Source organism: Octopus bimaculoides, chromosome 2 (assembly GCF_046866305.1).
Source record: "Octopus bimaculoides isolate indiv1 chromosome 2, ASM4686630v1, whole genome shotgun sequence".
Lineage (NCBI taxonomy): Eukaryota > Metazoa > Mollusca > Cephalopoda > Octopoda > Octopodidae > Octopus > Octopus bimaculoides.
In genome coordinates this window covers 101,659,951-101,687,450 of record NC_142929.1, presented here as the reverse complement: position 1 = coordinate 101,687,450, position 27,500 = coordinate 101,659,951, and the positions used below count along the sequence as shown (strand labels likewise).

The 27,500-nt window shown below is 37.4% G+C and overlaps 1 protein-coding gene across 11 annotated transcripts in view; it reads left to right on the top strand.

Moving 5' to 3' along the window:
- The window catches only part of LOC106871624 (uncharacterized), a 168,711-nt gene that overhangs the window by 126,529 nt on the left and 14,682 nt on the right, over nucleotides 1-27,500 (top strand). For all 11 annotated transcript variants that reach the window (XM_089347320.1, XM_089347316.1, XM_089347318.1 and 8 more), the window contains 6 exons: nucleotides 1,210-1,376; nucleotides 4,455-4,509; nucleotides 5,848-5,908; nucleotides 6,528-6,626; nucleotides 12,447-12,596; nucleotides 22,304-22,425. In XM_089347320.1, the coding sequence (XP_089203446.1) occupies nucleotides 1,210-1,376; nucleotides 4,455-4,509; nucleotides 5,848-5,908; nucleotides 6,528-6,626; nucleotides 12,447-12,596; nucleotides 22,304-22,425 (654 nt within the window). The remainder of the gene's footprint in view (nucleotides 1-1,209; nucleotides 1,377-4,454; nucleotides 4,510-5,847; nucleotides 5,909-6,527; nucleotides 6,627-12,446; nucleotides 12,597-22,303; nucleotides 22,426-27,500) is intronic.

Genomic DNA, 27,500 nt, shown 5'->3' with positions numbered 1-27,500 from the left:
ACAACGCCTGAAATTTTGGAGAAGGAGGGTAGTCGATTACATCGACTCCAGTGTTTCACTGGTACTTATTTTATCGACTCCGAAAAGATGAAGAGCAAATTCGACCTCGGTGGAATTTGAACCCAGAATGTGAAGACGGATGAAATGCCTCGAAGCATTTTGCCGGCTCACCGTCTTACACAATGACTAAAATACAGTGTTTTATTTGGAGAAGTAGAAGCATCAATTTTATTTAGAGGTAACTCTAAGTAATAATGATTTATGTTAAGAATGATGCCCGTCGGCAGAGCTAATGAGGAGACTAATTCATTTAACACTCAACCTTATTCTCGCTGTGATTTTCAAACTGAGTAATATATCGTGATTTTTAGTTATAGTACAATGCAATAAATAGTCGATAAAATAATTCCCAGTACTAGAAAGGATTAAAAGCGAAGTCAACTCCGCTGGAATTCAGAATGTAAAGGGACGGAACTATATACTGCAAAGCGTACTGACAGTCGTTCTACTGACTTCTAATCTATCAATAAAAAGCTATTATTATTATGAGCGGCCAACTTCCGGCTTCTTTCTGGGTTCAAATTCGACGGAGATCGACTTTGCTTTTCAGTCTTTTGAAGTCGATGAAATAAGTATCATTTGAGCACTGGCAAGACATAATCGGCTAGCACTCCCGCTTCCCACAAAATTGCAGGCCTTGTGCCTATAATAGAAAGGATTATGAGCGGCCATATTGCAGTATTCACTGAAGATGGCCGAGTCTATAGACCTTTGAATTACTGGCAGACTATTCCTAGACTTGACCATTCATCACGTTTAGAGTTGGTGAAATAGTGACTAGTAAGACAATGTGGATTAATAATAAACAAACTTTATACTCTTTTCGTACAAATATGGACTTGTGCCTAGTGAAAAGATCATATGACGTAGCGTGTCTAAGATTGGAAAACATCAAACTGTCCCCACCCCATCCAAAAAAAAAACACTCCGACTCAATATTTTTATTAATGAGAAGAGAAAGTAGGTTTTGCGTTTATATAACTCTTGTTTCTTCCCCCATGATGTTGGATAAGTTTTAAAAAGTTGGAAACGATCTTAATTTTAGTAATATGTTATTTTTTCCACCCCATTTTCAATCCTCATAGCCACCATCATCCCCATGTGAAACACTGGTATTAACATTAATAAAATGATATCGAACATTTTCAGACGCAGATTCATTGGACGAGAACTTGTTAACCGAGATATTCAGTTTTCTAGAGCAGAAAACCTTAATATTCATTATACCTTTGGTTTGTAAGAAATGGAAAAGAGCTAGCTGCCATCCTTCACTATGGCAATTAGTTGATTTTTCCTATGGTCGCATGACAACGAACGTAAGAAAAATATTTCTTCTTTTTTCTGCTTTATTTTTATAATTTGTTTTATTCTAGCTTGAGTTGTTTTTCTTTCGGCAATGTTTTGCTTCGTGATCCAGCAAGTCAAACTACTGAAATCGGTCAAGATCGGCATAATAAAATGAAAGTAAAATAATACATGATTGTACTCGACCGAATCAAGCAGTGAAAACTGAGAGGACATTTTTATTTGAAATCAAAAATTTGAATTGACTGAACGGATTTATGTTGTGTACGTGATGTTTTGAATTAATACAATGAACACTGAAAGTACAATTAACTTCTTTGTACTGTTGGGATTAATTCATAATTCAGAGTAGGCTGTAATGAACCAATGCTTCAATCACAACACACATGTACAGACGGAAAAACTTGGAGCTGTTGAGAATGCAACCATGATCAAAGTATTGGACGAGATTATGTCCTCACTGAGTCGCGTATCGCATTGCTTTGCCTCATAAAACTTATGTATTAGTGGGCAGCAGCTGTCTACAAACAATATGTTGTGATGTGGCTTGTCGATAAAGGAGCAATCGTTAACTGGTATAATCGTTCAAGAGATATATATATCAAAGGCATTTTTTAAGACACCAGACTTTAGAAGTACCAATTTGTTATGCAGGGTTTCTTTCGCTCTCCTTGCCGAGTTTCCGGTAAATAACGGTTTCTACCGACTTCAGTTGTTTCACTTACAGGATCACCAAGTGAAACAAGGCCTTACTCTTTTTATATACTAGTAAATCGTTTGAGTTTATGTTCAGATTAAAACCACAACTGTTGTAGCCACTAAACCTTTGATCTCACTCCGATGAAAATTTCTGTCCGAAACAACTGGCTTCTCTTTTTCCTCGTGACATGTAATTTATTGTAATTAATTTGATGGAATTCACTCAGATGTAGTTCCATGGTCTGCTGTGTGCCTCAGACATTGCCATTAAACAGACACTAGAATATTTTGTTTTTACTGTTTTCTAAGATAGTTGTAAAGTTAAATATAAATTTAAAAAATTCGAAAGAATATATTTTCAAAAAGGTTTAGATTTACGAGAGAGATGAACGTGTGTGTGTGTGTGTGTGTGTGCGCGCGCGCCTGCGTGGTACAGGAACAAGCTTTCATTCAAATTCTACCAAATAATCTTGTTAGTCCGAGTGTACGATGCATTTGTGCTGTGTAAAAAATATATTGGGGAAACCAACCTTTTGCGATGCACTTTGGGTTCTTTGAAGACTGTGAGAGATTAATATGATTAAAAATGGCAATGGTGTGTATTATTCATGAGTAGAAGATATAGAGTTATTCATAAATAATTGAAATATATATTGAACAAATGACAATTTGAGCTAAGAGTTTATATTAGGTTAACAGAAACAATTGAACACATCATTTAAAATGTAAACGATGCACTCAGTCGCTTTTGCCAAAACGTACTTGATCTTTTTACGTGTTCTGAGTTTACGTATTCGACTTCGTTTTAAGGTTTAAGGTTAAATAACAAATAAGTACCTGTAATATATTGATGTGATTCAAGTATCCAACAACTTCTGCTCCGCAAAACAAATTGCTTTGTAATTTCTAAGCCAAGTTAAATGAATATTTAATGAACAGAAGGCGGCGAGCTGGCAGAATCATTAGCACGCCGGGCGAAATGCTTAGCGGTATTTCGTCTGCCGCTACGTTCTGAGTTCAAATTCCGCCGAGGTCGATTTTGTCTTTCATCCTTTCGGGGTCGATTAAATAAGTACCAGTTACGCATTGGGATCGATATAATCGACTTAATCCGTTTGTCTGTCCTTGTTTGACCCCCCCCCCCCACTATGTGTAGCCCCTTGTGGGCAGTAAAGAAATAAGAATCGTTAATATACCAGGCAGAATGCTTTACAGTATTTCGTTCAAGGCTACGTTCTGATGTCAATTTCCGCCGAGGTTTTTGCCGTCCATTCTTTCGGAGTCGATAAAATAAGTACAAGTTGAGCACTAGGATCGGTGTAATCGACTTACCCCGTCCCTCAAAATTACTGGCCTTGTGTCTAAATTTGAAACCAATATTTAATGAGTAGTAAATTAGGGATTATTTTCTGACCCGACAATACTAACACAGTGAAATATTTGGTTAGTGTTTATATTGATATTGATAATGAGATTTCCTATTACTTGATGATATCTTATATATGAGGAACAAATATTTGGGCTATATTTGTAATGAATTTGTCCTAAGAGGATTTAACAGCCACAGCTTCCCCCTAAAACAGGAGATCGGATTTGCGGCTGTGAAATGCCACCACGCTGAATCCCATTGGGAGATTAAGTCAGCACAGAAAATTATATTTTACATAGTGTTTTAAGATTTAGTTTATCTAGTGTAATCCCATCCATCACCAACTCTAGTCGAATTTACAAACACATGACACCCAACTAGAATTAAAACCGAATTGCGCATTTAATACTCTAGGAGTTAATTACAGATTTTATAGTATTCCTACATGAAAAAGCTGAGATTACAAAATGTTTTAGTTGCGAAGGATTTTTAAGACATGCGTGGGGTAGCATTTTAAGGTTCAATGTCACGAATTTATAAGGAGAAGGAATAAAATTGTATGGCGTTCATGCCTTCTCCAAGAGCTTTAGAGCAGAGTAAATTGAAATGAAATAGCTTCAGCTAGGAATAGAAAATGGTTTGTGGTTTCGCCTTGCAGACTGATTATTTTTTTACTGTGTAGTGTTTGTGTTCTACACTGTTAAATATTTTAGGAAGCAAAGAAATGGGGTACTGTGAATTTGCATCCTTCCTATTTTCTGTCACTCGCTTTTACTTCTTTCTTAATTAGTATTCCTAATGTTTGGGGCAAAGAACCTATTTCATGTCAGGAGATACACTACCTTAAATCGTTTCGAGTATATCAATATATTGTTGAAGTCAACTTCAGATTTGAACTGATTTAAATTCAGAACTATTAACGAATATAATTTTATTTTCTAACGATAAAAAAATGCTCATTACTTTAATATCACTAAAACATCTTATTTTAACTTAAACTGTTATTGTTTTACTCATTTAGTTTCTGGAAAAATTCTCCCAGAGATTTACGAACCTGAGGGAACTTTGTTTTGATAGTAAGTAAATCTGAAAACAATAAATCGTTTTTTGTTTGTTTTTTGTTGTGATGAGTATCACTTTTCATTCGTTACTATCTGGCCTGTGTCATTGCTACAGTCACAATTTCACTCATTCTCTACCTTAAACCTTTTCATTTTCTAACTCTTCAGTAACTCTTTAAATCACAAATTACACTGCCTAAGTCACCCACTACCTGAGATTGTTTCGCTAACTATGCTCTTACTTCAATGTGGTGCCTAGTGGAAGGAATGAGCTTCAACAAAAAGGATAAATTAAATAGTTTGCCTTGAGATATTTTAACATTATGAAAGAATTATGGTGTATTTGAATTGTGACGTTGTAACGTACGGGGAATATACTAAATATGTCGTATTGTGACATTATGACATGCGACATACTAAAATTGCAGAGTTGTATCACGTTTAAGTTTTAGCAAAAGGAACAATAATTGTGGCTTTGTGTTGTTTGACGCACAAAAATGCTGCCACTTATGACTTTGTTATTTTATAGCATTGTGATTTAAACAAAAAGTGTTTACAGTGCAGCAAACTAAAATTTTAGCATTTATAACGTTCTATAACTGTAGTAATGAGGGGTGCTAAACCACAGTCATAGTGATGTAAAAATTGTGGTAATTTGCTAGAGCAAACGTGATACACTACAATTGAAGCAACTATGATGTAATAAAATAGTGGGTTTATGTATTGTGATGCACAAAACTTTGTAGCATTAGTGTTCTAAAATTGTAGATATGATGATGTTAACAACTTGTAATGGTGCGTTCATATTAAAAATTGTCATTGTGACGTATTAGTACTTTAGTATGAAATACAAAGTTGCAGAATTATATGATATACAAGAACTGTGACGTTGTAATGCACTAAATTTGTGAAATTGTTCCGGATTAATATTAGGAAATAGTGCCGTACTAAAATTGTGGTTGGGATTTACTGTTTTGTCATATAATAAATATATGATATACTGTACACTAAACTTGTAGAATTTTGATGTTTTTTATCTACTAAACTTGTGAAATTCGGAGGTTTTGTCACATATTAATTGTGATTTTGTAAGTTTAGGCACTATAATATGATGCCATAACTCTACACTGTAACGTTTTGGTATTATAATATTAAAGCGTGCTGAAACTTATGACGTTGTGCTATTTACTAAGATTGTTGATTATGCCATAATCTGATCTATCAACTATGTCTCGATAGAAAAACTAGGAAAGATATAGAGTATGATATGTAGAAATTGGGATACACAAAACAATTTTTATTTTCAACTCAAGTATCTCTAAAAAATAATCTTCCCTATTTGCTTTTCAATAGATATACAAGGACGGCCAAAACGCCGGGGAGAAAGTGAGAAATTTTACCAACAAGAGATACGGTAAGCAACCTCGATATAATTCACACATGCGCGCGCGCGTGCATATATATATGTGTGTGTGTCAAATACAATAAAGATCACTTGGTTAGTGGTAATCTGAGAAATTTTAGTAGGTTCCACACTACGTTCGTGCGTTAATATCATGTTTTTTGCGCCGAATATCAAGGCTGGCACGGTTGAGTGAACATGTTTCGTAATAGTCCCAAAATAAGGTTCTGTTGAGTGGTAGAGTTGACAGGAGTAGCTTCTATATTACCTAATGGTTAAATAGTTATGGTTTGTGTCTATGTACGCAAGCACCAAATTTTGTTATTAAATGATTTTCGGCGCAAAAAATATAGTCACATGATCTATCGGTCAGTCAGTTGGTAGGTAGGTAGGTCATGGCTGACTTAATATCTTTATATGCAACCCAGGCAAAGTATTGCACTGGGGCTGCTAGAATTTATTTATTGACAGCATTCATATATTAGCCTTAAGTCAATAGAAAGGTAAGTAGTTAAGTGTATGGATTGTACATCTGTATGTTTATTTCTTATGCAACTTTCTCAAAAATCAAAGAGCAAGATACTTTAATTATGGTAACACTCAAGATGCATTTTTTTTTAACTATTCACAGAGGCAGCTTGGAGAAAGGTCTGGAAACTGTCTTAATAAGTGCTGAAGGAAGTCTCCAAAAACTTACAATCACAAACTGTGGATCTATATTTACAGAAAGGTATTTTTATCATGCTTCTTTATTCTTCTTCTTTCATCTCTTTGTGCGTTATTTAGGATTAAATTTATTATGTGACAACTGCAACATTTTTTGCAGCTCACTATATTCTGAATTCAAATCCTGCTGACGTCAACTTTTCCTTTCATCTTTTCAAGGTCAATAAAATTCAATGCCAGTCAAGTATTGGGGTTAACGTAATTGACTAGACTCCCCATCTCACTAAAATTGCTGGCTTTTTGCCAAAAATTGAAATCAGGGCAGCAAGTTTGCAGAATCAGTAGTGATTGAAACAAAATGCTTGGCAGCATTTCTTCCAGCTCTTTATGTGCTAAGTTCAAATCCTGCCAACGTTAACTTTGCTTTTCATCCTTTCAAAGGTTGATAAAGTAGTGTATCTGTCAAGTATTAGGTTCCCTGTAATCAACAAACACCACACTACAAATTAAACAGACTTGTGCCTAAATATAAAACCTTTATCGTTGTTGAGCTGGCAGAACCGTTGGCACGCCGGGTGAAATGCTTAACAGCATGTCTTCACGTTCTGAGTTCAAATTCCACCAAGGTTGACTTTGCCTTTCATCCTTTCTGGGTAGATAGAATAACAGTTGAGCACTAGGGTCAATGTAATCGTCTGCTCACCCACCCTCGAAATTGCTGGTTTAGTGCCAAGATTTAAAGTCATTATTGTTGTTGTTGTTGTTGTTGTTGTTGCTAAGGCAGCGAGCTGGCAGAATCATTAGCATGTTACACAAAATGCTTATCGGCATTTCTTCTGGTACGTTCCCAATTCAAATTCCGTCAAGATCAACTATGCCTTTCATCCTTTTGAGGTCAATAAAAGAAGTACCAGTCAAGCACTGGGGTCGATGTAATCGACTTACCCCACCCCAAAATTGCTGGCCTTGTGCCAAAATTTGAAATCATTGTTGTTCTTATTATTAATATCCTTCCCATTATTTCACATGGTTCCCGAGTGAAATTTCATATTCCTCAGAATAAAATAGCTTTGTTCAATTGTCAGTACAGTTAATCTATTGTGCTGTTTCTATTATTGTATTTCAAGCAACATGGGGTTATTACATCGAAAAGGTGTGGTTGATAATTCTTTTTCGCCCTTTCAAAGCCTAGCCAGGCTCATGGGCCCGGTTTCCCGGTTTCTATGGCCTATGTGTTCTCCCCAGCTGGACGGGACGCCAGTCCATCGCAGCGTTACTCAAGAAACAGGAAGAAAGAGTACAACAGGGGTCGCCACCTACCCTTGCCGGACCCTCGTGGAGCTTAGGTGTTTTCGCTCAATAAACACTCACAACGCCCGGTCTGGGAATCAAAACCCCGATCCTCCGACCGCGAGTCCGCTGCCCTAATCACTGGGCCATTGCGCCTGTGTGATTGATAATAGGACAATTTATGTTGTTATTGTTGATGTTGCTGTTTAACCCCAAAACAACCATGACAGAGATTTGTGATCAGACTTTGCAGAATGACTATCCCAGTTTTTATTGAAATATAGTGTTGTCCAACACTGAAGATGCATGGCTCAGTGGTTAGAGTGCCAGGCTCACAATCATGAGGTAGTGAGTTCGATTCCCAGACCAGACTATGTGTTGTGTTCTTGAGCAAGACACTTTATTTCACGCTACGCCAGAAATGAGTTGCGACATCACTGGTGCCAAGCTGTATCAGCTTTTGGCTCTCACTTGGATAACATCAGTGACATGGAGAGGGGAGGCTGGTATGCATCACTGACTGCTGGTCTTCCATTACCAAATCTGCCTGGACTTGTGCCTTGGAGGGGAACTTTCTAAGGGCACTCCTATGGTTGTTCATGACCAAAGAGGGTCTTTAAAAAAATCATTAAATACAGGTTCCTTGTTTGGTTGATTTTATTTTCTTTTTAAAGTCAGCAGTGAATGATGTGAGGAACATTTGGTAACCAATTTTTGCTATTGGAGCAACCATACAGAGGCTCCCTCTGCTATTACTGTTACAAGGATTCTTTTCTTATGTAATCAAGTCAATAAAAAGCTTTTGATGAGTTCTTTATTGTAAGAGCTATAAACTGTAAGAGAATTTTCATAACAAAATACAAAGATGGCTTCCTATTGCTTTCCTTCATTACATGAATAGGACACCTAAAAAAATATCATTCTTACATAACCTTGTAGTGATATATGTTATATAGTGTCTCTATTCTCAGTGTAACTTGCCTTGACTCCCATTTGTATTAAAAGTGAAAGCATTGATGTTACAACTTGCAATCTTCATGATATTGTTAATAACATTTGATGATACAAATTACTAATGCTCAGTTGTTATTGTCATTATACTTTTGTTATTATCATTACAAATAGCATCAGATGTATTCTTTTCTACTTCCCAGTTTTGTATTAATGCTTCATTTAAACTGACCATATCCAGCCCAAACATTCTGCCTCTTTTATGTTCAAACTAATCAGATCTGGCCTCTCACACCTACCCTATGATGTCATTCAAAAAATAAACAACTGCATCATTGAAAGCTATGAGAATGCACGATTAATTCAAAACAATGTAAATAAATAAGCATTACTTTTGACAGAGTAATCTGAATTCCAAAGGGTTGAATATTAGTTTTCTTCTGTTTTTATCTAAAGAGGATGTTCTTGGGATGGTAATTAACAATCAGAGTCTACTTTCTGTCAAGAAAAATTAAATATTTATTTCACCAAATTATCTTATATCACTGACAACCAACTCCACTTATTCCTATGGCAGCAGTTTACCAGAAGGGAGCTAAGGTTTGTAGTTATAATGATTTAAGTGCAACCAAGCATGAAAATAATAATGGACATTTGCAGCAAGTATTAATATTAAATGATATAAGAAAATTACAGAGATATACTTGCATAGCATGCAATTTGATCTGAGATTGCATGCTGAAACAAAAATAATTGAAGTGTGGTAGATGTTTATAAGCCATTTAAGTACATGCAAAAAAAAACCATTAGATTTACTTCAACATTTAAATTTAATTTGTGTCAAAATATTTTCATTTCTTTGAAACCATGACCTGTTCACTGACAAAATTTTATGATGCAGCATGAAGTTTTGTCAGTGAACAGGTCATGGTTTCAAAGCGACATAAATATTTTGACACAAATTAAATTTAAATGTTGAAATGAATCTAACAGTTTTTGTGTGATCTTAAATGACTTAAAAACATCTTCTACACTGCAATTATTGATATAAGAAAAGCAAACTTTAAAAATTTGTTGCAATCACTATAGAAGCAACAAAAACAGTGACTTCAATGGCAACACTAGGTGAAACAATTGTATTAACAACAATTGTAACTAAAATGAAAGGAACATATTTTAGTAGCAAAATAACAGTAGTAACAAATAGCAGTAGCAACAGTGGGAGAGATAGAAAAAAAGAGGAAAAAGAACAGTGACACTTAAGAATAGAGAGAGTTGTTCCTCTGTAATTTTGGAAGTGTTCAAAACATGGACCTACAGACTTATTATGTTTGTATATGAAATCACTGCATTTCATTGTATTCCAATTGTTATTGTTATAGTTAAGGCAGTGAGCTGGACGAATCATTAGCATGCTGGGTGAAGTGCTTAGCAGTATTTCGTTCATCATTTTGTTCTGAGTTCAAATTCCACCACGGTCAACTTAGCCTTTCACCCTTTTGGGGTCAATAGAAAAAGTACCAGTCAAGCACTGGGGTCAATATAATCAACTATCCCCCTCTCCCAATTTCAGGCCTGTGCCTTTAGTAGTACTGGTACTTAATTTATCAACCCCAAAAGGATGAAAATCAAAGTCGACCTCAGCAGTATTTGAACTCAGAATGTAGCGGTGACTTAGACAAAATACCGCTAAGCATTTTACCCGTCATGCTAACAATTCTGCCAGCTTGTTGCCTTATTGATCATCATAATAATAATAATAATAATATCATCATCATTATTATCACTACTATTATTATTACTTATTTCTTTATTGCCCACAAGGGGCTAAACATAGAGGAGACAAACAAGGACAGACAAAGGGATTAAGTCGATTACATCGACCCCAGTGCGTAACTGGTACTTAATTTATCGACTCCGAAAGGATGAAAGGCAAAGTTGATCTCGGCGGAATTTGAACTCAGAACGTAGCAGCAGATGAAATACCGCTAAGCATTTCACCCAGCATGTTAACGTTTCTACCAGCTCGCTGCCTAATGATAATACTATTATTATTACTATTACTATTATTGCTAAGGCAGCAAGCCGGCAGAATTGTTAGCACGCTGGACGAAATGCTTAATAGCATTTCACCAATCGCTACATTCTGCGTTCCAATTCTGCTGAGGTCAACTTTGCCTTTCATCCCTTCATGGTTGATAAATTATGTACCAGTGAAACACTGGGGTTGACGTAATCGACTATCCTGCTCCCACACAAATTTCAAGCCTTGTGCCTTTAGTAGAAAGATTATTATTATTATTAGAAAGGCAGCAAGCTAGTAGAATTATTAGCATGCCGGGCAAAATGCTTAGCAGCATTTTATCTGTCCTTACATTCTGATTTCAAATGCTGCCAGGGCTTACTTTGCCTTTCATCCTTTCGGGGAGGGGAGCGATAAAATAAAGTACCAGTTGAGTACTGGGGTTGATGTAATCAATTTACCCCTCACCTGAATTTGATGGCCTTGAGCCAAAATTGAAAATCATTATCTTTAAGTTCTGAGTTCAAATTCTTCGAAGCTAAGCATTACCTGTCATGCTTTCAGGGTCAATAAGGACCAGTATGCACTGAGGTTGGTGTAATCAACTTCTCATTCACCCCCAAATAGCAAACCTTCTGCCGAAATTAGAATTATTGTCGCAATTATATTATGGTGATTGGTGAATTTGGAAAATTTTTAGAATGTTCAACAAAATTCTTTGCAATATTTATTCAGCCCTTTACATTCTGAGATCAAATCCTGCTAAGATCAACTTTACTTCTTGTTCTTCTGGGGTTAATAAAGTAAAGTACCAATCAATTACTAAGATTGTTTTAATTGACTAAACCTTACCCCAAAATTTGTGTCTATGTTAGGAATCATTATTATTATTTATTTTTATTATTTTTATTTATGCGCCCTTCTAAAGCCTAGCCAAGCTCATGGGCCTGGTTTCCTAGTTTCTATGGCATATGTGTTCCCCCCAGCTGGACTGGACGCCAGTCCATTGCAGCATTACTCAAGAAACAGGAAGAAAGTTTGAGAGAAAGTTGGGGCAAAAGAGTACAACAGGGGTCGCTACCACCCCCTGCCAGAGCCTCGTGGAGCTATAGGTGATTTCGCTCAATAAACACTCACAACGCCCGGTCTGGGAATTGAAACCGCGATCCTCTGACTGCGAGTCTGCGGCCCTAACCACTGGGCCATTGCGCCTCCACATTATTATTTATTATTGATAGTTTTTGCTTACTGACAAAGGAACAAGTACCAGTGATGTAATAGGGTCGATCAAATTGACTCAGTTTCACTCCACCTATGTACTTATCCAAAAAAATCTGAAATTTTTGTAGTTGTTATATTGTTAATATTTTGTTGCTTTAAGGTGTTAATATTTTGTTGTTTAAATGCTTAGTGGCATTTCATCCGTCTTCGCATTCTGAGTTCAAATTCCTCTGAGATCAAACTTCATCCTCTCAGAGTTGATAAAATAAGTACTAGTAGAGCACTGGGGTCGATATAATTGACTTACCCCTCCCCCAAAATTGTTGGCGTTGTGCCAAAATTTGAAATCAATATTTTGTTGTTTTAATGGTAAAAATACAAACTACAATCTTATTTCAGGAGCTTGTGGCTTGTTTCTTGTTATGCTCGCCTATTGGAGGAGTTTACATATCACAGTGCCCTGCATCCACCAACAGCTGAAGTACTCTGGGCCCTTGTCAGTGGATGTCGAGATATCACAAAGCTTGACCTTAGTCCAATCAACCCAAGGTAATGAAAAGACATTTTTCAATAAAGCTTTCTAAAATACTAGAATAAGGAGCTAAGGATGTGCAATGGACAAAAATCAAAAGTAGATGCAAATTTATTTCATTTTTGTATTTGATTTACAAGATTTTTGATGTGAATACGTGTGTTGAAACAAATTTTATTGTATCTCAGGAAGGTCATTGTGCCAATAATAAACACGCACTGGTTTTATTTCACATCTTTTATTACTATTATTAGTCAGTTAGCTAACCATTTAACTAATTGATTGCTTGATTAATCATTCAATTAATCAATCAGTCAGCTAATTTTGACAAAGTCCTTTCATGACCTTCTCACTGATATACCCACTCTGCTTCAGGTTTGCTTCAAATCTGTCTGTCTCCCAAACTGAATGACTGATTGTAAGATGCTCAGTTTTACATAAAGTGTTATGTTGTGTCATTGGAAGGAACTGTGTACTCTGCTTACTTCAATTTATTCTGCTAAAAATAGGTAGTGTTGTTATTTCACAGCTGATTAATTAGCAGTGTTCATTTATATAAATATTCATTTTTAGCAATTATTTTACAAATGTTCAAATTAACATATATCAAAGAACTATTCTTCTGTGTTTTCAACTGAATGACTTCAAGAAAATAGGTCTTGATGCATGCAAATGAAGAGACGATTATGCTGATGTGGGACATGTCGTGTGAGTAAACATGTGCTTCAATGAACAGAAAAGGAAAATAAGAGACATATTCTGATTGTACCTAGCAGAGGAATAGTCTAAATCAGATCTAAAATCATCATCATTTAATGTCTGTCTGTCTTCCTTGCTGGCAAGTGTTGGACAGTTTGACAGGTGCTTGCAAACCAGAAGAATGTTCCAAGCTCCACTCTCTGCTTTGGCGTGGCTCCTATAGTTGGATGCCCTTCTTAATGCCAACCACTTTGCAGAGTGTACTCAATTCTTTAAAATAGATTAGATAGGGTATATTTCTAAATAAGAATAAACCTGGAGAACCCATAGAATAACTTCAAATAGGTAATAAACCTAACAATTCTTTTATAACGGATAATGTTTTGCAACAGCAAAATCATAATGTCTAAATAGCCTAAGGTACTGAACTGCTGATCATATCATAATTAGCAATTCATGTACCCCTAGGTAGGACACATAACATGACTTGTTTTAGTTGCCCAACTGATAAAACACACACTTTCTACAACTGACAATTTCAGTTATAAAAACAACTGCACCAACAAAATCAACCCACCCATATTAACATAGCAAAATGAATGTAAAATAGCAAAAAAATATTTGTGAGATTGCATAGATAGAAATAGCTTGAGAGAACTGATAAAGATTTTTAAAATAATTAATTGATAACATTCTAGAAGTCAATACAAATGGAAGCTGAGAATAGTAGCAGTAATAATAATAATAACAATAATAATAATAATAATAATAATAATAATAATAATAATAATAATAATAATAATAATAATAATAATAATAATAATAATAATAATAATAATAATAATAATAATAATAATGATAATGATAATGATAATGATAATGATAATGATAATGATAATAATGATAATAATAATGATAAGGATAATAATAATAATGATAATAATAATGATAAGGATAATAATAATAATAATAATAATAATAATAGCAGCAGTAGAAATTCTGTGGCTGCAGTCAAAATATTCTCTGGAGGAATTATTTGGCTGTGTTCCATAATCACTAGAACTTTCCCAAAGTTGCTTCTAGTAATAAGTTATCAAGAATGTATTGATGTAGTATAAGTCTTTAAAAAATAAATACAATTGAATCTGAACTGATGGGGTTGATAGATCTTATTTTCGTGTGTGTGTATGTGGCTAACTGTTCATATATGTGTGAGCATGTTTTTGCGAGTGTTTGTGTATTTTATATATTTGACACCTGAAATGTTTTTCCAGCACCAGTTTTGATATTAGTGAACATACGAGTAACTCACCAGCATTCATAATCCTATCTATCAATTTTGGGGTGATCAGACGCAATAAAGCTTTTAACTGTTCCATTCCATCCCAGTTGCCCTTTTTTGTTTCCAGGGCTTAGAAAACACAATGTTGTTTTAAAAAACAATAAACAGATAAATAAAGGAACATATAAATACATGGATAAATGTTGTACAACAAATGTACCAATAATAGAATGGTCAATAAACTCCTAGTAAGTTAAGTTTGCTATACTGGTTCAATTCTTTATCAAGCCATTTCACTTCACTTATTAATTGTACTAGGACTATTTGATCACAATCAAAAACTAAGAGTATGGGAGTTTCTGCCAAACTTACCAATCCGTGATACACTACAGAAAGATATAAAGATAAGTCAAGGAAGAAACATTTAAGTGCTCACACAACTTGCTAAAAATAGCAGCTAAATGATGACTACACTCAAATATTTGTATGCAGCAAGGAGGCTTGTGTATGCATGCTTCTTCCTCTTTAACTCTACCCGTTTAGAGTTCCTCTTGCATGTTTTCCTATCAATTACTAGCCTGCTTGAATCAAACAATCCCTGCCAGTTATTTGTGTTTCAAAGTCTCTAGAAAAGCCAGAAAGTGTTATAAGTGCTGACTTTCCACTCCAGCTTAACAAATAAAACAATGACTTTTTTTATCAGAGGAGAAAATGCAGTGCCTATGGCCTTTTACAGGCCCTTTGAGTTTAGTGGGAGGAAGGGAGGAAGCTGTTTTCAGTTTGGAGGTTTGATTTGAATTCCCACAATAGATGGACACCCAAGGACCAGTTAAACCTCAGTTTCCTCTTAACAATGGGAAAACTTCTCTGTATATCCACTGTCTTCTACTTATGTTATTATAAGGGCAATGAACAAAAAAAAAACAGGCAACATGGGAGGGACAAGTTAGAAATGTTTTATGAGTTTAACACTGAAAAAGAAGAGAAAGATTTTGATGTTTTAGACATTAGTCCTTCATCAGAACAAAAAGATTAGGGACCAGGTAGGAATGCTGTTCTGCAGGATATTGTAAGGAAATCTTATAGTAACCTGCTGCATTGTTACATTCTTCACTAGAGCCCACATTTTGCTCTCTCTCTCTCTCTCTCTCTCTCTCTCTCTCTCTCTCTCTCTCACTCAATCTCTTGTTAAGATTTGTAAATTTGCATGACTCCATATGCCATTGGCAGACATGAGTACTATTGTTTCCAAAAAAGGTCTCCTTCAGAGAGAGAGAGAACAATTGCTTCCCTAGGTTTTTCAGATTCTGGTTTTATTTTTTGCTGTATTTGTTCCAGTAATGAGGAAGGAGAGGCAACCCTATAACTGCTTTTGTAACTCTCTAGGACTGTGAAGTTTAGATAACTGGCATGAAGTTTACATGAAGTCAGTCCTCCATTATCTCATATGACTTCTTTAAGCTATTGTATTCCATCTCTGACAGAATGATTTTTAAAGAAATACAAATTAAATGTGATTCTTGATAAATATTGATATATACACACAATCACATTAACACACATATCCACATATATTTTTACACACACATACACCTCTCTCTCTCTCTTTCTCTTATATGTATCTATCAATCAATCTAGCTATCTATCTGTGTGTGTGTGTGTGTGTGTGTGTGTGTGTGTGTGTGTGCGTGCATGTGAGTGTCTATATATATATATATATATAAATAATATATGAGTATATGCATATATATGTACATGTATGTACATACCTTCATGTACATGTATATATAGATGCATATCTGGGTACATGACGTTGCAAATATATATATATACAGGGTGCAATGGGTAAATTGTCGCCAATCTTTGTTTTTAATTTTGTCAACTACACAGTATAGTAGGGTCAGTTGGGCACTGTCTGTGAGAAAAACAGCACCATAAGACAATTCACTCAGCCAGAAATTTGGTAACATGCTGTACTGCTTGGCATTTGCACCGGAAGCTCCAATACGAGCATTTCAGAGTGTTTGAGTGTCAATCTGAGGACAGTGCAATCTGAGGACAGTGCAATCTGAGGACATGTAGCGAGAATGATAAAAATCAAATATCCAGTCAACATGATGGTGTTTGGAGTGATCACTAGTGATGGTAACGTTATGCCTCCATTCATCTTCCCACACAGCCTCAGACTAAACACGGAGGCCTACATCAAGTGCCTGGAGGAGGTAGCGCTGCCCTGGGTCAAGAGGGTGGCTGCTGGAAGATCTATGTCTAGCAACAGGACTCTGCACCATGCCACACAAACAGGAGAACCCAGTCATGGCAGTCAGACAATTTTTGTGATCACATCACCCCTAACATCTGGCCACCTAACTCCTCAGACTGCAACTCCTTTGATTATTATGTGTGGAGCACAGTTGAGTGAGAGACCAACAAAACCCCTTGTACCACCAAAGATTATGGCAGTATTCACCAACTTAAACAAAGAGACTGTCCAGAAGATTTGCAGGAGATTCTGAAGTCATCTGGAGTCTGTGGCTGAAGCCAATAGTGATATTATTGAATAAATTTACTCTTTAGTATTTTATGTAATTTTGGCAAATATATCTGTTAAAATGAGATGTCAGTGTTATTTTCATTTTTGCATAATTTATTCATCACACCCTGTATGTGTGAATGTATGTATGTATATGTTTATGTATGTGTATATATATATATATATATATATATATATATATATATATATATATATATATATATGCACACACACACATACATATATATACACACACAAATACACATGTATATGGACACGCATGCACATACACACACACACACACACATACACATATTGATAGATATAACCGATAATTGTGTCTACATTAGTCTCACTTCTACTAAAGCTGTTGAATTAACCAAAATATAGGCTAGAAACCCTGTGGTTGGATGCTATCTTCTAAACTGAATTATAGATTATTAGAGTAGTTATGTAAACCAAAATATTGATTGTTATAGCAGCAGCCACTCAAAGCATATGTAAATTGAAATTCAATTTATAAAAATAAATATTGAAGTAGACTGAAGTGTATGTCCTTCTGGATTTGTTTGTTACATATCATCTCTACCCATCTCTTACCCAATGGATCTATCTTTAGTTGTTTTATTACACAGTTCTTTCTCTCCAGAGATGCTGTCCTCTGGAAAGAATTCTCTTCCCACTCTCTCTTTACTCTTTACTCTTTTACTTGTTTCAGTCATTTGACTGCGGCCATGCTGGAGCACCGCCTTTAGTTGAGCAAATCGACCCCAGGACTTATTCTTTGGAAGCCTAGTACTTATTCTATCGGTGTCTTTCTGCCGAACTGCTAAGTTACGGGGACGTAAACACACAAGCACCAGTTGTCAAGCGATGATGGGGGGACAAACACAGACACACAAACACACATACATACATATATATATACATATATACGACGGGCTTCTTTCAGTTTCCGTCTACCAAATCCATTCACAAGGCTTTGGTCAGCCCGAGGCTATAGTAGAAGACACTTGCCCAAGGTGCCATGCAGTTGGACTGAACCCGGAACCATGCAGTTGGTAAGCAAGCTACTTACCACACAGCCACTCTTGTGCCTATAGCCACTCCTGCGCCCACTCGTGAATTTTTCTGTGGATGTCCACAAACAAATGATGGAATTGAACGCGAACAATATCACCAGTTTTGGAAAGTAGGCAATGGTGATAATCATCTTCCTAGATAAACCATATCATCATTGTTGTCATCATCATCATCATCATCGTCATCATCATCAGTTTAACATCCATTTTTCCATGCTCATATGAGTGGAGCTAAACTTTCTGAGATGGGTTTTTCTATTGTCAGATACCCTTCTTGTCAACAACCCTCACCTGATTCTCAATAAGGTATTATTTCCGCATGACCAGACATGTTTTCACAGAAGATTGGAAATGAAAAAAAAACCACATGCATGATAGCAACATACATTTACAACCATCATGCAATAGAGGGCAAGGAGACAACACACATGTGCACGCCTACACATAAGCATATACATACACATGTATACATATACATATATGTGTATGTATGTATGCTGTGATTCAAGGACTGTGTCAAGTCCTCATTAAAGGCCTGTGATATGCAGGACACTGACTGGGAGAACAATGCCTGTCATTGCCACAGATGGAAGAAGCAGGTTAAGGAGGGGATCGACAGTTTTGAGAGAGCATGTATCCAGCATGAAGAACTTAAGTGAGCTACGCGAAAGTGCACGGCACATATAGTGAATGGGGAAAGCTTGGTCTGCAATGTTTGCAGTTGTGTATGCTTCTCAAGTGCAGGGTTCATTAGCCACCAACGGAGCCGCAAATGCAAAATATAAGTTAGTCCTAGAGTGCACAATGTTCCTGAAGGTCGGCAATGGTCTTCCTCGGTCACAAGTGGATGGCCATCATGTATGTATGTATAAGTGCCAATCAATTAAAGTGGATGGAACTTGTGGAAGAGGAAGAGGGAGATCTAGGAAGACATGGGACGAAGTATTAAAGGCCAATCTCAAAATGCTGAGCTTTACAAAAGAGATGACAAAGGATTGAGATATATGGCACATTGCTGTACTCAAGAATACCTGTCCTCTACAACATGCCTCATAAAAAGCACTGATGCTAGTATCATGTGAAAATCACCCTGTACACTCTATAAAATGGTTGACATTTGGAAGGACATCCAGTTGAAGAAACCAAGCCAAAACAGACAATAGAACCTGATGTAGTAGCCCCTGGCCTTGCCAGCTCCTGTCAAACTGTCCAATCCATACCAGCATGGAAAATGGGTGCTTGATGATGATGATGATGATATATGATAGGTTTCTTTCAGTTTTTATCTGCTGAATCAACCTCACAAAGCTTTGGCCAACCTGGGGTTATAGTAGAAAACAATTGCCCAAGATGCCATGACTGAATCCAAAACCATGTAGTTGGGAAGCAAACTTCAGAAACTCACTAAGGGTTTAAGGTATGGGAAAATCAATGAAAATCAAGCCCTTCAAATAGTACTTTAAAGTACTTTAATTGTACTTTTAAGTACTATTATGAAGGCTTCATTTCCATATTTCATCATTGTCTTGTCTTGTTTTGTGCCTGTATATTTTTTTTGCATGTTTTGAACACTAAAGCAAATATTACAGTACCATTTTATTTACAATGTGCACACATTTATTACAGATTTATATCTTGTTTAAAATGTATTGGGTGTGGCTCATAAGATATACTTTTTAATGACTCTGTGTGTGTGTGTGTGTGTGTGTGTGTGTGTGTGTGTGTGTGTGAGTGAGAAGCACAGGTGTGGCTATGAGATTAAGAAGGTTGCTTTCCACCACATGTTTTCAGATTCAGTCACAGACGGTGGCACCTTAGTCGAGTGTCTTCTACTATGGTCTCAGGTCAACTAAGGCCGCGTGAGTGGATTCAGTAGGTGGAAACTGAAAGAAGCCCATCATATATATTTATAAACTTATCCACGCTTCCTAATCCTCTGATCATATTGTCTCTTATACGCACCTTCTTGTATCTTGAAAGTATATTCTAACACCTCAGCACCACTGTCTATGTCTTCTTTTCAATTACTCCTACCCACCCTTATATAATGCAGTGTAGCCATGCATCTCCTCTACAGCAAGATATCTGTGCCTATCCCTCTATCAAAACTTTAGCTTCGCAACGCCAAGCATAAAGCCACCTCCTTCGCTAGAAGTACCCTATTTTGTCAAGGAGTATCTCTCTTTGTCTTGCAAATTGGTTGGCAGCCTCACTAGTGCCATTGCCATGGAGAAAACAGCCAGTAAACTCTGCAAAGAGGTTAGCATTAGGAAAGGAATTCCTACCAAAGAAACCATGCCAAACAGACATCAGATCTCAATGCATCCTCCAGCTCACTGGGTCCTGTCAAATCATCCAGTCCATACCAGCATGGAAGACACATTAAATGGTGAAGAAGAAGAGTTAACATTCCTATGATTCATCCTAGATCATCATCATCATCATCGTTGTTTAACGTCCCCTTTCCATGCTAGCATGGGTTGGACGATTTGACTGAGGACTGGTGGAACCCGAAGGCTACACCAGGCTCCAATCTGATTTGGCAGAGTTTCTACAGCTGGATGCCCTTCCTAATGCCAACCACTCCGAGAGTGTAGTGGGTGCTTTTACGTGCCACCGGACCGAAGGCCAGTCAGGCGATACTGGCAACGGCCATGCTCAAAATGGTGTATTTTATGTGCCACCAGCATAAGAGCCAGTCCAGAGGCACTGGCAACAATCTCACTCAAAAGTCCTTATACATGCTGCGGGCACAAGTGCCAGAAAGGTGACGCTGGGCACAAGTGCCATCCCGATTTTGCTTTCGCTTGCCCCAATAAGTCTTCGCAAGCTAAGTTTCATGTCCAATGAAGGACATGACGTTGGCATGGGTGCCAGTTGTTGAATTTAGTTCGGTTTCGATTTCACCTGCCTCAACAGGTGTTTAGTGTCCAGATGTGAATGAAATTACTATAGAAGAGTGTTTGTCCAGTAGCAATATAGGATATATAGTTCCCAATAAGATAATTCCACAATAAGATAATTCCACAGCCTGGCTGAAACTATTTTACAATAATTATGTTGCTAATTATATTAACAAAGTCATGAATTTTACAACTTTTCCTCTCATTCCCACTCTCTCCTAAAGAGAAATATCAAAAATTCTTACTCCACATCTAATTCTCTAGCACCACCAGTAAACAACTCATCTGTTTCCAGCAAGAACAGAAGGAAGAACAGATGTCTAACATTTCACTTCTGCCTGAAACATTAGACTTCCTCCAAAGCAAAATAATTTATTCCACTCGGCCACCACAGACCATCATTAGTTTTTTCAAATTTTACTGTTTTACTTCATTATTGTGATCTTCAGCATAGTTAACAGTTCCTGAAATGCTTTGTCTTGATCATGTTACATGTAAATGAAGTCTTTTGAGAAATCCAACAACAGAATGGATATAAGACAGTATTTGTAAATATGTCTGATATCTATGACCAAGTTTGTATGAGTGTAAATGAGTCTATGTCAGTGTTAATGTGTTATTGTGTATGTATTTGAAAGGCTTTGACACTATACATATGTAACAATATTACTCTGTGTGTGGGCGGGGGTGCATGTGTGTGTAAAAAAAAGAGAGAGCATTTATGTATGTGGCAATCATCATCGTCATCGTCGTCGTTTTAATGTCTGCTTTCCAAGCTAGCATGGGTTGGACGATTTGACTGAGGACTGGTGAAACCAGATGGCTACACCAGGCTCCAATCTGATGTGGCAGAGTTTCTACAGCTGGATGCCCTTCCTAACGCCAACCACTCCAAGAGTGTACTTTTACATGCCAGCAGCACGAAGGCCAATCAGGCAGTACTGGCAACGGCCACGCTCAAAATGGTGTATTTTACGTGCCACCTGCACAGGAGCCAGTTCGGCAGCACTGGCACATAAACATACTCCTCTCTCTCTCTCTCTCTCTCTCTCTCTCTCTCTCTCTCTCTCTCTCTCTCTCTCCCCCCCCTCTCTCTCTCTCTCTCCCTCTCTCTCTCTCTCCCTCTCTCTCTCTCTCTCCCTCTCTCTCTCTCTCTGTTTCTCCCATTATTTTTAATCATTACAATTGCTTTGTTGTGGCTCTCATGATATTTCCATCCTTACAGGTCTCCACAGCAAGAAAGGTTCAGCAACAAGTGTACCAATTTGATTGCCAAGGGCTACCCAGGCCTTAAGTCAATCAGTATAGGAGGATGTGGTATTGACAACCAAGGACTCTTAATAATTGGTAAATTTTTCTCTTTAAAGTAGCATCATCATCCTCATCATCATCCTCATAAATAACTATGATCAACATAATATCCCATAGTACTGTGGTAACCACTGAAACAAATTTTTATTTCTGACTAAAGCCATTGTGTTTTTATCAGGTGACATATATTTTTATTAGGTGCACACATGGTTGTGTGGTAAGAAGCTTGCTTCCCAGCCACTTGGTTCTGAGTTCAGCCCCACTTTGTGGCACTTTGGGCAAATGCCTTCTACTATGTCCTTGGGCTGACCAAAGCCTTGTGAGTGGATTGTGTAGACAGAAACTGAAAGAAGCCTGTCATATATAAATATATATGTATACATGTATCCATGTGTGTGTGTGTGTGTGTGTGTGTGTGTGTGTGTATAAAAGAGAGAGTTAATGATTCTGCCAGCTCACCACCTCCCAAGAATATACTAATTTTTCAAGCAAGATTCACTGTTGGAGAAATGATATTGAACTCAACTATTATTTTAACAAGCCATCATGAACATGCCATTGCTGTCATATGGAAGACTCATCTGAAGCTGCCATGTTAATCTGTATTTTTCAGTGATTAATGATATCCACTCCTATGAACCAGCTATTTACTCCTTTCACTCATGTTCACCCAATGGACTTGTCTCTTCTTCTCTTACCAATCTTATTTTGTCTCCACTCCCAGATCATCATCATCATTATCATCATCATCATCATCATCATCATCATCATCATCATCATCGTTTAATGTCCACTTTCCCATGCTCATATATCAGATGGAATTTGTGGTTGCAAATTTTCTATGGCCAGATGCCCATCTTGTGACCAACTTTCACCTGTTTCAGGCAAAGTAATATTTCTTATAATCAGACAAGTTTTCTATGGAAAACTGGAAACAGACAACACCTGTATGACAGGGATGCTCATTTACAACCATCATGTGATGTCAAGAGAAGGATATGCATAAACACATGCACACACACATGCACAACAGATTATTCTATTAAATGCAATGCTTATTTATTCACATTACTTTTAATTAATCATGCATACTTTTGAGATTTTGATGATGTGATTGTTTATTTTTTAGAATGACATTTAAGGGTAGGTGTGAGAGTCTACATCTGGTTTGCTTGACCATAAAGCAGGTAGAATATTTTGGCCAGATATGGCCAATTTAAATGCTAAAGGATTAAAGTATATTTGCCATGAACACTATTCTGAGAATATGTAATTTTGTCATTTCTATTGTTAGTGTTTAGTCCAAAGTCAACCCTGATGGAAAAATAGATCTCTTTGGTCAATAGCTATTTCAACCAGGACCATACCAATTTTCCTTCTGGAATAGCACACTCTGTGATTTGAGAGAGACATGAGAAGCAAATAACCTCATATAGTCTTCCTCACTATCTCATGAAACTCTATCTCATTGGTTAGTTGACCAATATTCTAATAATGCAACCAGCTGCTGTCCTGACCTGTAGAGGTCAACATAGATTATTTCTCCATCGTGTTCCAATATTACCAAGTAATAATCATAGCTAAACAAAAGCCATGCACAATTTGACATGTCAGAATGTCCTTCATCGGAGAAAAATCCAAAATTGTTATTTTTTTGTTTTTCTCTCTTTCGCATAATATTCCCATGCCATATTTTTTTACTTTTTATTAATGTTTTGTATTACTATCCTCTTTAAATTCTTGTGCTTATGCTTGAAAGCCATTACAGAAAACTGCTACTGTTTAAATAAAGAATGAGGATACTGTGCATATGTCAACTTGCAGCTGCAATGGATTAGTGGATTACACTAGAATTACATTGCAATTGCTTGCTGCTGCAGTTGATATGCAGATTACAACTGAATGGAAACAATTCCATAACAACAATGTATTTAATTTATGCACAAGGCCAGCACAGTTGAGGTGGGGGTGGAGTTGTTGATTATAGTTGTTGATTATATGCTGGGCATACTCAGAAGGGACAGGGATCAGAATATAAATGGAATGGTCAAGTAAAGGCAGAGAGAGATATAGATGGTGGCAAGTGCCAGGGCACACCCTTGTGGTTTAAAAGTCATAATCATCATCATCATCATCGTTTAACATCCGCTTTCCATGCTAGCATGAGTTGGACGATTTGACTGAGGACTGGTGAAACCAGATGGCTACACCAGGCTCCAATCTGATTTGGCAGAGTTTCTACAGCTGGTTGCCCTTCCTAACACCAACCACTCAGAGAGTGTAGTGGGTGCTTTTATGTGTCACCCGCACGAAGGCCAGTCAGGCGATAAATGGCATAATATAAATGGCAAAAGAAGTGAGATTAGAGAGTGAGGAGGGGAAGTGGGTGGTGAAAACCTGGGTATATAGAGTGGAGGTGTTACCAGATAGCAACGATACAGAGAAACAGGTCCATGAGGACAGGATTGGAGAATGAGAGGTAGGCATAGTGCATGAAGGAGGAAATGTGAGGAAGAGAAGAGATGTAGATTGGTTTGTAGACTGGCACCCATGCCAACGTCGTCTCCTTCATTGGACACGAAACTCAGCTTGCGAAGACTTATTGGGGCAAGCAAAAGCGAAATCGTGATGACACCTGTGCCCAGCGTCGCCTTTCTGACACTTGTGCCCATGGCATGTGTAAGGACTTTCAAGCGAGATCATTGCCAGTGCCCCTGGACTGGCTCTTGTGCTGGTGGCACATAAAATACACCATTTTGAGCGTGGCCGTTGCCAGTACCGCCTGACTGGCCTTCGTACCGGTGGCACGTAAAAGCATCCACTACACTCTCGGAGTGGTTGGCGTTAGGAAGGCCATCCAGCTGTAGAAACTCTGCCAAATCAGATTGGAGCCTGGTGTAGCCATCTGGTTTCACCAGTCCTCAATCAAATCGTCCAACCCATGCTAGCATGGAAAGCGGACGTTAAATGACGATGATGATGATGATGATTGGATGTAGATTGGGTAGGGTGTGTGAAAAAATTTTCTTATTACATGTGGATGGAACACACAGGTCAGTGAGCTAGCGGTTAGCAATGATACAGTGACACAGGGCCAAGAGAATAGGATTGGAGAGTGAAAAGTAAGCATAGTGCATGAAATGGAAATGTGAGGAGGAAGAGAAGAGATGTAGTGATGTAGTTTAGTTTGTTGTGGTAGGGTGTGTATGAAGTTTTCTTGTTATGTGTGGGTGGGACACACAGCACTTCTAGATCTCAGTTTCACGGACAAGGTTGGGTTTTCTCGAGAACCTCATATTGCCAGGAATCTTGGTCCATTGCCATTTCCTCTGTAGGGCCCAACATTCTGAGGCCCACTTCTTCCCATGTCTTCCTGGGTCTCATATATATGTATAGATAGATAAATAACATAAATCTCTACAGGAAATTTAAATACACACACACACATATAGTGTGTGTGTGTGTGTGTGTCAAATTAAAGAGAGGAGTGCTCAATGCATGTTATAGAGGATATAGGGTTTTGTTTTTTCTTATTGAAACTGAAACTGAGAGTTTGTCTTGTGACTCAAGTATATATATATATGTATATATGTATATATGTATATATGCATATATGTATATATGCATATATACATATATGCATATATGCATATATACATATATGCATATATATATATATGCATATATACATATATGCATATATACATATATGCATGTATATATATGCATATATATACATACATAAATATATATGTGCATATATGTATATATGCATATATATATATATATATATATATATATATATGCATATATGTATATATGCATATATGCATATATGTATATATGCATATATACATATATGCATATATGCATATATACATATATGCATATATATATATATATATATGCATATATACATATATGCATATATACATATATGCATGTATATATATGCATATATATACATACATAAATATATATGCATATATATATGTGTATATATATATAGGTTAACTAGCAAGCAACATCAAAGGCAGGTTAACTAGCAAGTTAGTTTTTGTTTGTGGCAGATGTTCAGGTGCAATAAAGACTGTAAACAAACAGGAAACAACTTCTATCTCATTCCAGGGTGAAAAACTAGAGGTAGTCGATAGCTTCCGCTATCTGGGCGACCAAGTTAGTAGTGGGGGTGGGTGCGCTGAAAGTGTAGCTGCTAGAATAAGAATAGCCTGGGCAAAGTTTAGAGAGCTCTTACCCCTGCTGGCGACAGAGGGACTCTCACTCAGAGTAAAAGGCAGACTGTATGACGCATGCATACGAACAGCCATGCTACATGGCAGTGAAACATGGGCTGTAACTACTGAGGACATACGTAAGCTCGCAAAGAATGAAGCCAGTATGCTCCATTGGATGTGTAATGTCAATGTGAATACCCGTCAGAGTGTAAGTATCTTGAGAGAAAAGCTGAACATTAGAAGCATCAGTTGCGGTGTGCAAGAGAGACAATTGCGCTGGTATGGACATGTGGTGAGAATGGATGAGGATAGCTGCGTGAAAAAGTGCCACACCCTAACAGTTGAGGGAACCCGTGGAAGAGGTAGGCCCAGGAAGACCTGGGCTGAGGTGGTGAGGCAAGACCTTCGTACATTGGGCCTCACCGAGGTGATGACTACTGACCGAGACCTTTGGAAATGTGCTGTGCGTGAGAAGACCCGGCAAGCCAAGTAAGATCGTTGCCAGTGCCCCTGGACTGGCTCTTGTGCGGTGGCACATGAGATGCACCATTTTGAGCGTGGCCGTTGCCAGTACCCGCCTGACTGGCTCCCGCAGGATTTTCAAGTGAGATCGTTGCCAGTGTCCCTGGACTGGCTTGTGCAGGTGGCACATAAAAGACACCATTTCGAGCGTGGTCGTTTTCGTGCGGGTGACACGTAAAAGCACCCACTACACTCTCTGAGTGGTTGGCGTTAGGAAGGGCATCCAGCTGTAGAAACTCTGCCAAATTAGATTGGAGCCTGGTGTTGCCATCCGGTTTCACCAGTCCTCAGTCAAATCGTCCAACCCATGCTAGCATGGAAAGCGGACGTTAAACGATGATGATGATGATATAT